The sequence below is a fragment of the Chironomus tepperi genome, unplaced genomic scaffold (assembly GCF_022539635.2).
Source record: "Chironomus tepperi strain 1889 unplaced genomic scaffold, CSIRO-AGI_Ctep_v1 contig_128, whole genome shotgun sequence".
Lineage (NCBI taxonomy): Eukaryota > Metazoa > Arthropoda > Insecta > Diptera > Chironomidae > Chironomus > Chironomus tepperi.
The window spans coordinates 1,536,097-1,552,782 of NW_027226250.1; the positions used below are offsets into that span (position 1 = coordinate 1,536,097).

At 31.0% G+C, this 16,686-nt stretch overlaps 2 protein-coding genes across 2 annotated transcripts; one reads left to right on the plus strand and one right to left on the minus strand.

Annotated features, from left to right (window-relative positions):
- Positions 1–509: 509 nt before the first annotated feature.
- On the minus strand, positions 510–11,423 carry arr (low-density lipoprotein receptor-related protein 6). The gene is made up of 10 exons (XM_070636448.1): positions 10,767–11,423; positions 6,898–7,541; positions 5,265–6,075; positions 3,810–5,200; positions 3,546–3,752; positions 3,319–3,485; positions 2,994–3,263; positions 2,505–2,932; positions 2,371–2,443; positions 510–2,309 (listed from the first exon to the last, which is right to left on the minus strand). Exons 1-10 carry the CDS (start codon positions 10,840–10,842, stop codon positions 1,535–1,537), a joined length of 4,842 nt encoding a protein of 1,613 aa, XP_070492549.1. The 5' UTR covers positions 10,843–11,423; the 3' UTR covers positions 510–1,534.
- A 230-nt stretch (positions 11,424–11,653) lies between these two features.
- Positions 11,654–12,521, plus strand: LOC139087643 (probable U3 small nucleolar RNA-associated protein 11). The gene is made up of 2 exons (XM_070636510.1): positions 11,654–11,808; positions 11,866–12,521. Exons 1-2 carry the CDS (start codon positions 11,706–11,708, stop codon positions 12,465–12,467), a joined length of 705 nt encoding a protein of 234 aa, XP_070492611.1. The 5' UTR covers positions 11,654–11,705; the 3' UTR covers positions 12,468–12,521.
- Positions 12,522–16,686: the final 4,165 nt, after the last annotated feature.

A 16,686-nucleotide genomic window follows, 5' to 3' on the forward strand; every position in this document is an offset into this window, starting at 1 on the left:
AATCACGACACTAAATTGTTAAATGATAAATTAAGATTGAAATCACATAAAAAATGGCCAATTTAAATTTTAAAATGAAATTAATGCTAGCCATAAAAATATCCAGTTAGGTATTAAGAAGAAGATCAGTGACAATTTCTGCATAAGAACTTTCCTTTAATTGCTTCATAATAACGAATTTTAGAAATTCAAATGCAGATATTAATCAAGTCAAATGATAATTTTTAAGTCAAGTCAACTTGAATAAAATGTGTCTTGACTAAATGAGTTGTGTCAGTTGGATTTACTGAATAGATTAAACTTTGATTAAAATGACTTGACGGATTTAATTTTATTCTCAAAATTTTTAGTCAAGTGTGGCTTAACTTGCCAAGAGTCAAGTCATCAACACAAAACTAAATATCAAGTTAGTTTTAAGGCATTTTGTGCATGTTGAGTAAACCATGAAGTTTGGATTAATCCAGTAAAGTAAATGATCCTGAAATCAAGGAAGTGAATTAAATAACATATTTATTAAAATTTTATCAGTCTTTTTTATTCTATTTGACACTTGTCTATGCTTTGCAAATTTCTCATCAAAAATTTAATAGGTAAATCCTTTTGGGAATGATTTTTGTCAGATCTGGCTCTTAACAATTCATCATAACAGAATATCAGAGCTCATTTTAACTCATATTAAATTTTGATATGTATAATGTTCAATAATTTAACATAAAGAACAAGATAATTCCTAAAAACATGCTCAAGAGCATCATCCCAAGCGAATAAAACCCAACAAAATCATCCCCAAAAGAATTAAATCGGATATAATAATTTCATACGTCATTTTTCTAAATCTATAGAACTTTTCAAAATAGTTTAATACCTCACTTAACAATTGCATTTAAGTCACAACAGTGACTGCTTTTTTGATTGCATAGGCTTCCGTTAAATTTTGATTTTAATACTCATTTGTTATAGATTGAAGAAAAATGCATGAGGCACTTAATTAAATAGCACATTATAAAGTCTTTTTCTACATCCTAATTTATAATTGAATCTCTTCTACATTTTTTAAATTGATTGATTTGGCATTTCGTTCTTTAATAATTATTAAGTATTATTGATTGTGTTTTATGTCTGAATAGCAAGATTGTGGAAGACAAATGACTCATGAATTTTGATATATTGGCAAGAAAAGTCGTAATTTTGATAAAAAATATATCTCTAAAATGTGGAAATCTTGTAAAAATAATTTGTCATTAGTTTTAACAATCCAGCATATTCTGACACATCTAATCTTACTTAAATAGCTACTCTGAGGTTTACAAAATTTTAAATGTTTTCATTTTTTCATTCTTTTCTTTATAAAAATTGGCACAATTGTTAAATTCAAAGAACTTTCTTTATTGCATCGAGAAGTTAAAAATGCGCTTTAACTTTTCTTTTTGATTTGATTTGATTGATTACTTGTTTAACTTTTAAGTACTTACACGAGGACAAAGCTATCAATTTTTATCACAATTTCTAATAAAATCTATGTACAAAACTATTTTCAATATGATTTATTATTGGTACTGCCATTCATACTACCCATATAAATATTTGCACCATAACAACTATCTGCAGATCTCTTAGAACTTTTAACAGATATCGGTGTATAATTCGAGTCGGACTCGCAAACATCCGTACTGCATGGAGTTGTTGGCGGTGCCTGATTAATAACTTTATAATGTTTATATGGATAATTATTATGTAGCGTTGATGTTGTAGCTGGAGATGGTGGAGGATTGGATGGATATCCAATTAAACTTCCATTTGTCGTGGAACTACTAGCTCCTGTTATATTATTTCTATCATAACTATTCATACTATTTCTACTCATTGTCGTTAGCCGCACTGCGTCAGCTACCGATGTTATCTTCGTTACTCGAAGACTATTTAAATTTATTGCACCAGGGGAGAGTGGTGCTGATGCTTGATCCTCTTTTGGTTCACGAATCGTATCAGTAAACTTGTTACGACAAATTTGTAATATATACACGACAAAAAATATTATTAAAACTAATACTATTAAAATGACAACAAATAATTTCTTATCAGACGGCGGTGGCTTTGTTGTGACGACATTACAATATTCATTCGTTTCATCTGAGCCGTCTGCACAATGATCCCAACCATCACACAAGACAGTTTGTGGTAAACAAACATGATTACTGGCACATTGAAAATCGCCTGGATTGCAGCACATCGCCTCATCACCTCCGTCTGAACAGTGAGTCGTTCCATCACAAACAAAATTCTTGTCTATACACTCGCCTGTGTTACATCTAAAAAATAATGAGAGATAATCAATAAAATGATTTTAAATTAGCATAATTGTATACTTACCGAAATTGATCATTGTTACATGTTGGACAATCCATCTCATCAGATTTGTCAGGACAATCATTTTGACCGTCACCTAAAACAACACAAAACATATTAAGAAGAGTCAAAAATAAATCCACAAACACAAAACTTACATCTCCATGCATAAGGAATGCAATCTCGATTATCGCCTGAATATCCATTGCTTGTATATGGCGATGCACAAGTAAAATGATCAGGTCCACAAACAGGCAATGCAGCACAACTCTTCTTATCCTTCAAAAGTATCAATCCAGCAGGACATGAGCAAAACTCATCAGCTTTGCTGTTATTTGATGTAGCAATGCAGATATGTGTACATTTATTTCTAGATGACATACATAAGTGATTCTTAATGACCTTTGGTTCAGGATGCCATACAGCTACTATATCTGTAATATGATTATATTTCTTTTCTAGCTTCAGAAACTCTCCATTTAGTGTTGCTTTTTCTAGTCCAAACTTATCATCCAGCCAGTAGATGACATTTTGAAATGCAGCTATTGAATGAACTTGATTGATGTTATTTGCAATTAGGACTTTTCTGTTAAATTAATATAAATATTGTTAGAATCTTTACTTGTAGCAATAAATGAATAATTTACCTATTCTTTCCACTTATATCCATATACTCAATCTTCCTTCCATGAGCAAAATATACCAAATTAGAAATCGGATCAACTGCAAGACTTGTAACACCTTCCAACTGAATTGCAAGGACCATACTGCTACTTCCGTCCATTTTTGCTCGAATCACTGCTTGTCTACTACCAACATCCGTCCAGAAAAGCAATCTTTTCGTAGGATGAACAGCAATGCTTCTAGGTTTTTCAGAATTTCCAGTATCGACAGTTCCTATTGCATATCCATCAAGACTAAAGAAAATATGTTTGATTATTTGATAAATTTAAAGAATTGAAAAAACCTTACTTAGTAATATTGATTGTATTTGCATGAGAGCATGTCCAAAAGAGCATTCGACCGATAATGTCAACAGCTAGGTCAAATGGCTGAGAATGACTTCCCGATCCACCGATTAGTAAAGTGGGTTTTGTTCCATTCTCTAATGACTTTTTAATTTGTCCTCGTCCATCAATCTGTAAAATAAAGTAATTACATTAATAATGGAACTGAAATTAATATTACTTAAAACTTACCCAGTAAACATAATGCTGAATTGGATCATACTCAACAGCTCTGATGTATTTTGTGGAAACAGTGAGTGATGCATCTGGAGAGTCACTAGAATTAGGCAATAATCTTCCAAATGATGTCTTCATGCTGTAGATTAAATAACTTCTTGGCGGAATACAACTGACTTCATCACTTGCCAATGTGTGGTGTGTTGGACAAGCACAAGTGTACTGCAAAAAATATTAAATTTAATTAATCAGTTAAAATTTGATAAAATGTCTACAAACCTTCTTTCGTTGTCCTGGCAATGTCAGGCATAAATTTGAGCATCCACCATTATTAACACGACATGGATTGGTTCCAGTTTGTTTACTACTGTGAAAGAGTACAAGACTTGATGCCTCTCCTAAATTTTTATAGACTAATGTGCGATTATAACCAGTAACTTTATTAGCTCGTTCAATGTCTCCACTGTTCCAATCAACCCAATATATAAAGTCTTGATGAAGTGTTAAGGATCTTGGCATGAATGAGATTTCAGCATCACCTCCATCTAAATTTAGTAAAGTTCTTCTCTTTCCATCCCAATCAACTGATTCTATGCCTGTTGGTTCCACTTCTGTTGACCAATAAAGCCTTCTATCTTCTGAATCGATTGTTAAGCTTGTTGGATTATTTGCATTCGAAACAATTGTCTGAATGTCACTGCCATCTAAAGCTGCTCGTTTTATTGTATCTGATGGTCTTTCTGACCAGAACATGTAGCCTTTCTTAGGTTCGATAACTAAATTTTTTGGCTCTTCAATTCCTTTCCATACAAGAATTTTTCGACTTGTGCCATCCAAACGTGACACTTCGATTCTTTTGGCATCAGAGTCAGCCCAAAATATATTTCGACCAATCCAATCTACAGCAACTGCTTCAGGAGAAACTAAGCCTAAATCAATAATTCTTTGAACATCAGATCCATTTATATAAGCTCTGGAAATTGTTTTAAGTTTCTGATCAATCCAATAAATTCTTCGGTCACTTATGTCTACATCCATATTTACTGCATCTCGAACATCTTTTAATGGAATAATGTGATCGTTGTAGTTCTGTTCGTCACTAAATTCGATGCTTAATCTTCCAATATTGTCACCTTTGGCAAATAACATAAATGCTGCCGGTAAATTACAGCTTTTGCGATCTTTTCCAATTTCATAATCAACTTGGCATCTACAGACATAATCATGAGGTCGATTAAGGCACAAATGTTGACATCCACCATTTTTATTCATGCAAGGATTTGTGCCTTTAATTTCTTGCAGTTTTGTCACTTTTAATCCCATCAGTTCTGGAAAATTATCAGCAATAGCGATTCTTTCACTTCCAGTTACTTTATGAGCTCTTTCAACTTTCCTGCTTTGCCAGTCACTCCAATATACGTGATTTCCAAGAACACTTAAGCCAAAAACGTGCGGTAAGTTCTCATTCAACAGTACTCTTCTGTCTGTTCCATCCATATTTGCAAATTCAATCTTGTCAAGTTTTGCATCACACCAATAAACTTTTTTCATTTCAATGTCTAAAGTAATTCCATTTGGCCACCCGATATCATCCATAATGAGTACGACTCGTTCTGTTCCGTCAAGTGATGATCTTTCAATTTTTGGCTTTCGTCCCCAATCACCCCAAACTGTACAAAATAAAAATTTTAAGTATTAAATACTTGACAAGAACCAACAGATAAGTATACTTACACATCCATCCAAGCGTTGGTGCTACAGCGATTCCACGAGGTTCTTCCAAATTATTATTTATTAGCACTCTTCGATAAAGTCCACTTAGTCTAGACACTTCGATTCGATCAGATCCAGAATCTGTCCAATAAAGATTTCTTGCAATCCAATCGACAGCCAGCCCATCAGGCTGCTTAATTTCTGTATTAATGACATCACTTATTAAAGTTCCATCTTGTCTGGATTTCCTGATTACTCGTTGATCTTCATCAGACCAGAAAATTGTATCATCAACTGGATCATAATCGATAGATATTGCTGATCGTACCTTTCCCAGTGATAATGGAAAGCACGTGTAGTCTGGTGAATCTAAACTTATTTGGCTAATTTGTGTTCGTTGTACAAGAAAAATGACATTTTGTGGACCATTAGCGCATTGTGTATCTGATATCAATTTCACACCTGTTGGACATGCACAAGAATATTTCTTTGAACTTGTCGACGACAACAAGCACAAGTGTGAACAATTTCCATTATTTGTTCGACATGGATTCGGTGATGATGGCTGCAGAGCATGGTGCCATGCATGAACAGTTATGGGAACTTCCGAAGCATCAATTACTTCTTTCTCTTCGCCCGTCGTTAAATCGTAGGAATTTATTTTTCCTGCATTCCAATCACTCCAAAAAAGCATATCATTTATGTACGTTACACTATACGGATAATTTAAATCTCTCAATATCGTCCGACGTCCAGTTCCGTTTAAATTCATAACATCCAAAAATTGTAGTTTTCCATCCACAAAATAAATCAAATCGTTTTCAATGTCAACCTGTTGAATATAATTCAATTATTGATGTTTTATTGGCATTAAGGGGATCGTATGCTAGTAATGGACATAGAAATCTGATTATGAGCGTAGCAAGAAAATTTTTATATTGAACGTCTTTAGAAATTGGGATGAAAACCGTAAATTAAAGTTGAGTCTCAGACGTCATAGCTTGATGATTCCTCATTGAAAGCAATAAAAGTATTTTTTCTTTTATGAGAAAATTCTCTTTTTGTCAGACTCAGTTAATGTCATTTTCTATCAATTTATAGAATCGACATAAAAAATAATTTCCTAGCTGATGTCAATAAAATCGCTAATCAGTAATAAAAGCATGAATATTCTTTTTCACAATATGCTAATTTCTGCCAGAGTAAGGGATCGGCAAATTATGACTTTCTCAATAATCTTTTGTTTCTAAATTAGTGGCCATAAAATTATATCAATTGAGTCTAAATTTTGTGATTCTGGATTTGAATTTCAGAGAATCACCAAAAAAATTAACTATTTTATGAATCAACTTAATCAAAATGAATACTAAAATAAGCTATAAAATATCCTATTTCTGTACAAAACTTCACATGAGTACAGCATGACTTCAATCTTTCTATAAACAAACAGAACTACGAAAGCGAGCTCCAAAAAGTCGTAAAATTCAGACTGTGAAAGTGATGTCACCAGAGAAGCAATATTGAAAAAATATCCAATTGTATTTGACCAAACTTAAGATAATCCATAAGTCACTTCCAAAAATTTTAGTTAATTTCAGTGACTTGCAATATTTGCAAAATTAAACTAGATGAAATAAGATGTTTAAAAACTTACAGTAAGTCCATTCGGCCAATAAATGTTATCACTAACGAGTATCATTCGACTGTCTTTATCGCCATCCATTGAAGCTCTCTCAATGCGCGGCACTTCACCCCAATCACACCATATCATCAGTTGATGTGCAGGAATCAGTGATATTGCTCTGGGTTGATCTAAATCAGACCAAAAGAGCAGCTTCCTGTATTTTCCATTAAGAGTCGTCACTTCGATTCGATTAAGTTCACCATCAACCCAGTAAATTTTGTCTGTATACCAATCTATTGCTAAACCTTCTGGTTTTTCGATTCTCTTTGTAATTATGCTGACTTTATCTACTTTATCAATATTTTCGGCTAATTCTTCTATCCCTGACTGTTCTATTGGTTGTACGTCTGTATAAAAAGTTGAATTCATTTTTTTGCATTGAATAGCTTCTGTTCCCTGATCTGTCCAACATATTAACTGCTTATCATAATAAAAATCTAATCCAGCTCCTTCAACCAAGTCTTTTGTAATTGTAGTAATGCTGGTAACATGATTTTGTGACAAATTTGCAATGCGTATATCATGATATGTGGTGAATATGAGAAGGGTTGATGATGATGATGATGATCTTTGTGAAGCAAGTGCGTTTCTTAATGTTGATGGTTGCCCAGCATCTGTATATTTAAAAGAACAAACGAGTGAATAAAAAGGAATTAATAATCAAATACGAACATGCTGAACATCATAAATTCTTTTTTTGAGTGAAAAAAGGGGTTACAAGTGTTTTAAATAACATTTTTAAAAATGTTTCGAGAAGATTTTACAGCATCACTTGAGCACTTGACCAGCTATCAAGAGGTACGTGTTTTATTCAAGCCAGCTGTTGAGTGAACTTTTCAAAATCAATTTCTGAAGCGTAGAATGTCTTAATCATTTAATTTTGTCTAATTGACTATATCCTGGATGTGTCCATCAAGTAGGTTTATAAGATTAGCACGTGATTTTGTGAGGAACAATTTGAAGTATGATTTGCATCAGAACAGAACAGACAAGGATCATGCTCATGAGTTTGCTCTTAAAATTGAGCATGTTTAATGATTTTGATTGGATATACTAATAAGCACGCTCTTTAGGTGAATATGCTCATTGTCTGTTAGGGTTATACATCTAGACAAAGTTTTAGGGCACATTTCAATCGAATTTGAAAGTAAAAATCAATAATTTCAATAAAATGCGCCAAAATCCTCCAAGTAACAATAAGCCATTATCGTCAGACTCATTATTCAATATGATATCGAGCACTCATAATACATGCAATTGTTCGTTCTGAATATAACCAAAGGAGAACGAGTAGAAAGATTAAAATCTTGTGCAGTTGGGAAATATACTTCATCATATATTGCTAACGAGAATTTTGTTTTCTCTTTTTTTTGTGCTGTTTTGTGTTCTTATTATTATTCGTTCTTCTCGTTCTCTACTTTTTCATTCCTCAACTATGTAATAATGTTCAATTATTGAGCAGCAAAATAACAAAAGAAAAAAAAGTAAATAAAAAAAAATGCTAAAGAAATTGTTCCTTTTCTGTACACCACACTGTACTTGTCTTGTTTGTATACATACGAAAAAAAAATAAAAAGCAAAACGAATATCCATCACATGTAAATCGAGAAAGAGATTCTTAAGAATATGGAAAAACGTAAAATAATAATGAAAGAGGATGGAAAGAAGGAAGAGAGAAAGAAGAGGAAAAAATACCTATATGAAAGCAGCAAGCAATTTATTAAAAAGACGAATTAATGATGTGTTAAAAAGCAACAACAAGCCACCACGCAAGAATATATACGAATATTAAGGTGAAAGCATAACCAGAGATAAATAATAAGAAGAAATACAACAATAAGATGATGGAGAATTAATCGCACAATAAAAAGAAGATTATTTAGACATGGTTAAATGCTACATGGTGCCATTGACTAAATGATACTTAATGCATAATTTTTTTTTTCTTTTCACTCGCTTAACAAGATATAAGACAGATTTTAATTGACACGAACAAGCAAATTATTAAAGCAGCTAGAAACTATACACACAAAAAAAAGAAGAATCGCTTTCCTAACAGAAACAAAATTTATTGCCGTACATTTTTTTCTGGATGGTGAAAATTAATTATGCGAGAATTGAGAAGTTTCGCGATTATAGCTTGATATGAAACGATTTTTAACAAGCTGCTGCAGCTGAAACTTTTGTGAGGGCCTCCAATACTAAAATGAGATGAGTATGAAAGGCACTAACTTAGTGTTATCAATGAAGAGCATAAATGAAGAACTTTTCATGAAATGCTGACAATGAGATTCTCAATTTCAAGTTTCTCATAGCTGATTAATGAATGATAGAGCAGGTTTGTCAATTAATGAATGCACAGAAGTTAATTGTAAGCTATCCTATTGTCTGCAAATCTGAAGCAATTAAGAATGTTGAATGAAAATTTTGCGAATATTAAAAGCATGCTATACTTTCAATGTCTTACAACTATCAATTACATTAAATACGTTATCTCTAATTTTCAAAATTGCTGATGAGAAATGACTCAAAATGACTTGTAAAAGTCATGATAATTAAAAGTTGAAATTTGTTTTTCGAATCACTTAGTGCCACACATTGTTGTTAAGATAAAGTCAATATTATTCATTCACTCTGATAAGGTGCAATATGAGTGCAAAAATATAAAGTCATATATTATGATTTTTGACATGCTCTTAATTTTGGACAGGCACTTAGTATTTAGACAGTCAAGACAATATGATTGTGTCAATTGAATAAAAAGATGAAGGTGTGTCAGAAAACCTGCTCATCATTCTCGTCAATAATTGTTATGAACATTATTTCTTTTGCCTTTTTTTCTCGTTTTCTTCTTATTCGTTCTTCTCTTTACGTTATTTCATTTCTTATGATCCTCGTTCACTGAATTTTGATAAATTTTTATGTAGATTTCTTGTTGGGCTTGATATTTCCAGAGTGCGGCTATCTGAAAAATTTCTGTTATTTTTTTGTTTGAATTATTTTTTTCGTTACTTTTTTCAAAAAATAAATTTCCGTTATGAAGAAATAACCGATTATTCCAAAACACATTGAAAAAATTTTCAATGTTTACAAAAAAATTTTAAGCAAATTTATGCACAAAATAACGTTAAACCACATCAAGTGAATTGTATTAGGATATTAGAAGTTTCAAAATTTGTATTAGAATGAGAATTTCTAATGAAAAGTTTGTAAATATTTATTTTGTTACAAAATTGCTAACTGTCAAATTAATTTTAAATTTTCTAATGAAACATCGAATTTTGAGAAAAAATTCGACAATCAAATGTCGAATTTTCGATTTTCAGGTTGCCGCACTCTGGATATTTCATTCATTCTTCTTTTAAGGAGAGAGAGAAAGAATAAGAAAAAGAAATTCTGTTTATTTAAAATCTGATGTTATAAAACTAAATGTTATACGAGATTTTGTGTGGATATGTTTCTTTCTTCTTTAAGAGGAATGATCAGAGTTGAATCAAGTCAATAATTGGGAGAGAAGTGATTGAGAAGAAACGAAAGCATATACACCCTGATTATGTGCGTTTTTTTTCTTTTCTTTTTACGTATAAACAAGATTTTTTAATTAATTACTTATCTTGCGATCATTGTTCTCGTGCTGAGAGGGGTTTTTTTTGTTCGTTTTTCTTTTCTCAATTTTTTTCTATCTATTTTGCCTAAGTCATAAATTTTAAACTTTTACATATAGATATAAAAGAAGGAACGGAAAGAAAAAGAACCTCATGAAGAGACGAAAGATGTACAAGCAAGCACAGATCGTATATTTTTGGATGTATATATATTTTAATCGAGTGTATACTTACAAGCTCCATTGATGATGATGAGGAACAGCAAATTTGTTAATAACTTCCAACAAAATAGATTGCGGAATTTTTTCATAATTTTCTTTTCACACAAAATAAATTATAGACTTTTCTGTCTTCTTTTATCTCTTGTTTAATAAAATAAAACTGTATTATTTAACACTTATGCCGGTTAAAATCGGCGACATAAGCTTATAAATATTGTATCATTCACATTAGCACTTTTATTATTATTTCTTTTCTCTCCGTTTTTTGCGTTATTCATCTGATTTTATTAAATATATTAATATACTTTTCATTTTGACATTATTCTTCTCATTATACACTTTCTGATCAACTTTTTATTATTATTTTGCATATTATCTGCTTATTATAGTCACTAATTCCAATTTAACAACACTTCTGGATATTTTTTAGTCATTCGGAAGAACAAATTGCTCAAATTTTTGTATATAAAATACTCAAGAGTTAGACTCTTTTGTTTGCACTCTAAAATTTTTCACTTTTCAATGCGAATTTCAATAAACGATCATCTTCCCCTGCTTGTCTAGACACTTAACTATGTGCACTGACTGTTTTTGATATTTAATTCAACTGATTTCACTAAATTTTAATAAATTAAATTTTTATTATTTTAAATCTGATCAACATGTTTGATGTGTGTGTAAAAGTATCGGAATGTGTTAGTGACTTGTGCTAAAATTTGTCTTTAGCAGTGCTAAAATGTTCGTTAGAAAATGAAAACAGTAAAAAATATATATTTGAGATTTTAAGCCATAAGCGCATTTTATATTAATATCAATACAGTTAAGACAGTAAGACAAAGTGTTTTAATGACTCAAAACTTTAGCTATAAACAAATAATTCACGTCGCTGATGTTTGTTTACAAAAACACGGTTTGCGCTATTTCACGTGTGATTTAATTTTATTAAATTATAATGTCATCATTTAAGAAAGCATCAAAATTAAACCAGAAAACTCATCGAGAACGTGCTCAGCCAAAAGCACGAGAGAAGCTAGGCTTATTGGAAAAGAAGAAAGGTAAGAAATTATTTGATTAAATATACAATATCACTAATGACAATAATTTACTTCCAGATTACAAAGTTAGAGCTCAGGATCGCAATGAAAAGGAAGAAACGATAAAGCTTTTGCGTAAAAAGGCGTTAAACAAAAATCCAGATGAATTCTACCATCATATGATCAATTCAAAGATCCAGAAGGATGAACATTTTGAAAAAGATAAGGAAGAGGACTTAACGCCTGAACAAATCAAATTGATGGAAACACAAGACAGTAAATACATAAATATGAAGCGAGTAATTGAAAGGAAAAAGATTCAAAGACTTCAAAGTCAATTACATTTTGTCAGTCGTGAAAAGAAAGTCAAAAACAAACACATATTCTTTGTGGATGATATGAAGGAAGCACAGGACTTAAATGAAACTTTTCGTGCAACACAAACAGAATCTAAATTAAGTGAAGAAGCTACTCAATTGTTAAATCAGGAGCGTGACAAATCATACAAGGAATTAGAAAAGCGAAAAGAACGTGAAAGGGAACTTGCAAAAATCCAGCGCAAAATGTTAGTTAAAAATCTAACGAAAAAGCAGAGAATTGCATATAAACCGAAAGAACTCCAAGAGGTTGCCAAATCTTCTCACATGATCTTTAAATTTAAATATCAACGGAAGAAGTGAATTTTTATAATTAAACATGGTAAATTTTTTAATAAAGAAAATCAATCTAAGGTCTTTAGGCTTATTTTATTTTGCGAATATGTGACTTTCTACACACCTTAATAAGTAAAAATTTCCACTTGAATTTTCGTGTATAATACGCACAAAATTTACTTGTTAATTTTACTGACAAAATAAACTTTCTAATCTACTGCGATTAAAAAATTTAAATCAAATCCATTTGAATTTTTGGACACTCAATAACACTTTACTCACAGTCAAAATGATAGATATGACAAGTTATGTCATGAGAAATTATGTTAATAACGGAGAAAAATTTCATATATCGGAAATTTTGCCGATTTGAAAGATCCAATAGGGATAGAAAAAGATTCAGCTGACTCTAAAAACCACTGAAAGCACTAAAAGATAAAGCCAATTGATCAGTTACATTAATTTGTATAATTATTTATTTTCACTTTTGAATTTTGGGAGCTTTTTTTCAACATTCCTCTCCAGTTACAAATTAATTACAACTTCTGTTAAAATAAACATTATCTTAATGCTCCATTTATGTCCAGAATGACTAAAGGAATTATCGAATAACTATCTAAAATAAGAAAAACGTAAATTAATAATCTGGAGATATTTTTTCAATCGTAGACACCCAACTGTTTTATTACTTACAGAATTTACTTCTTCAAAAGTTGATGACGGAGAACCAAGAAGGGAGCTCCAAATCCTGATCCGAAGAAGAGCATGAAGTAGGCGGTAAGCTTGAATCTGTTGTGGATTCCGAATGGCAAGTTCTGCAAAGGATAAAATTCATAAGTTTCCGAAAAAATCAATAACCTGATAAACTATTATGCAACTTAAAAATAGCATTTTTGATGCCAAAATTTACCTCTCCGGGAATTCCACCATGTGAATGATGACGAACAAAGTTTGTGAAAGTTGTTCTTGACAAATTGAGTGATCTTCCAATCATTTTTGCTGGATTTTTGATAGATTTCAAACTTAAATCAAAATTTAGCGAACAATACTCTTCACACGAATATGACGTGAGGTTTTGAAAAAAATAAAGTCTCTCTCTGGAAATAACAACCGCAAATTTTGTACTAAAAATTCAATTTTTTCAAAACCGTTAAAATACTTCCATGCGAATGAACTCTTCCTTGCAAATTATTTTTCTTAATTAGTACATAAATTTATCAATTTCACAACTGTTGAGCATGAAATAAGGAAAAATAATAAGGAGATTACAGTAATCATTTACAAAACAGTTTCATTTTACATTATTAATTAATTAATTTTTAATTATTTATTCGACTTGGACATAACACTGATTAATAAATGGAAATCGAATACTGATTAATAGATTGAAGAACTTGTAATAAACTTAATTTCAACTTAATTTATTAGGAGATCTGGAAGATATATTTTAGGGAATTGATGTTTATTGTCAATGTTTTGATTTAATCGATTGCTTGAAATATCTTTAATTCTATCGGCTATAAAACGGCTAAAGCATGATTCCGAGATTGTAGTCTAAATGACTATTAATCGCTTAACCAACAAAAACTAGTTTACACGTCTAATTGCAATGTTTAGTAAATGTCATTGGACAACTTGCATATCTTAGGGAGGCAATTGTGTGGCACTTGAGCATCTTTCACAACACAGGCTGTCTTTCGAAAGATTATTAAACAGATCAAATTATCTAAGTTCCCGTCCTGAGATCGGTAAACATTATTCAAGGCAGCCAAGTGGCTTTCATATGGCTTTCAAGTGGCCATTTTCAACTACTATAAAAAATGCCACTTGGTGCCATGTGATCACCACCTGGTTGCCATGAAAAAGATCGAGGGTCTTATGAAACTAAAGTCGTTACATTGAATAATGAACTAAGCATGATAATCACAAAACTATTTAAATCACGTGTATAGAAAACTCTTATTCAGTCTTACTTAAGCCATAAGTACACAACTCATTTATAATCAATTAACAAATATATCAGTTGAGCAAAACAGTCTATAAAAACATAAGTTTCGCAAAAAATGCGTTTAAATTGAATGAATTCAATGTAATTAATGAATTTTATTTTATTCTCTCTCAATCTACCTTAAGTCCCAATTAATCGTGGAATTTGTGGTAATGAAGAGATATAGAGTAAGACAGAAAAGACGTAAACATGAGACATTATATGAAGAATGATATCTAAAGTGTTGAGATACTGTATTGCAATAAATATTTTTTTTACGAATTTATTCAACTAATTAACATGGAATTTAAACGATCTTTAAAACGTCTTTTTAATAATTAATTGAAAGTTCCCAGCCACTTTATTTTGGTTTAATTAAGTTGTAAAAATATAAAAAAAAAACTTCTTTCTTCGAAATAGAGAAGTAAGGAGGAAAATAAAGAAGACAGAAGGAGACGAGAAAAAAAAAATTTGATATCACACTGTTTTATGATGCTCATTTCATTTTGTTCAACTTCCACCAGATAACTTTATATGTATATTTAAAATGTTTCTTTAAATTGAATTTTAAAAGTGTTTTATGAGACTTCAGGCTTCATCAATAAAGAAGGTGACGAACCATATATTTTCATAAAAATGAGAATGAAATCGATATGAACAAAAGTCAGCAAGAAAGAATTGTGTGTAAATTGAAACCTGTTTTAAATAAAATACCAATATTCCCAAACTAACTATTTTAAACGACGATGTTTGGCGATGAACATGAAGATATAAAGAGATTCTCTTTCCATCGTCTCTGTTGTTAAATATATATAATTTTATGATACCTAATTAATTCATTGATTTTTATAACTTCTTCTCATGTCTGTTGTTGATCATCGTCACAAACATTCGTACACAAAACGCTATAAATTAATTAAATTGATTCCCCTCCTTTCTTTTTTATTGAATAATTTTCTAACTCCTAATGATCCATTTTGGATATATCATTTAATATTCCATTCATTATAAACATTTTTATGATCTTGTTCTGTTTTTTACACAACGACATGAGTGAGAAAGCAAAATAAGCACGAGAGGTGCTTGAGAAAATTTTTTTTTCTCCTCGTCATCATCGTTCCTTCTTTCCTGTATTCTGCACAATTCCTAACATTCTAAATATAATCATAATAATTGGAGCTAAAAAGAATCCTGAAACAATTTTCTACAATAAATTGGATAATAAATAATCTGCGCTCCATTTCGTGTGGAATTTTCTCTTCATAAATTTCATCCATTTATGATCATCATCTTAATGCGATCATTCGGTAATTTCGGATGTTTATTTTTTTGGTGTATTTATGAAAATTAAATATTTGGAGAAATTGTCCGAAAATATTTCAAATATTTCCACAATTCATCCAATTGTTGCGGTACTTTCCCACTATGAAATAATCTAAATTCCTTAATAATTTGTAACTATATCAAAGAGGATGATTCATCATCAATATATTTTTTTTGGGAGACTACCAATTTTCTTCCGCGTGTGTATGTTAATATAATTTTTGTTTTGACTTAAGTCTATAAATAAAAGATTAGTTCTCATGAGGTTGTATAAATTTGTCTATGACTATGAGAACATGATAATCCGGATGAGAAAAGCTGTTTAATTAATTTAGGATCTAGTCCATGACCTAGGTCCTAGTCTGTTCACAATGCTTCTGCGTTAGCAAAATGCAACTGAGAGAAGATGTTTTGCAAATCAATATTACTTGCATGGCCAAGAGTATGCCAGAGCAATGTCCCTAGCCACAATTTGTGATTCGCGAATACACAAACTGAGATGAAGAAGAGCATCATTTGTGTCGCTCTGGTACACATATTGGTCTATGAATATAATTGTTTTGATCAGTCTTCAGTAACTTGAACTGTAAATTGATGTTTATGAGCAAAACGACATTTTTGACATCTAATTGCCTCACGTATTTCCTTCCAAATTTAGATCCTTCTCTCCAATCAATTGTAATCAAAATAAAATCCATCAACTACCCACGGCAGTGTGTACCTCATTAGTATTCAAATAAAAACATATCCGGATGAAATCCTCATATTAATTTTCAAACCCCGTCTCTTCTGATATTATTAAATAGCATTGCTCTGCTCTTTTCCTTCTTCCCGTCTTCCTCAAAAAAATCTCTCTAGTATTTATTAAAGAATTTTGATTATTGATCGATTTATATTACGAAGACATCGCTGCTAATAAAGAAGGAAATAATTTTT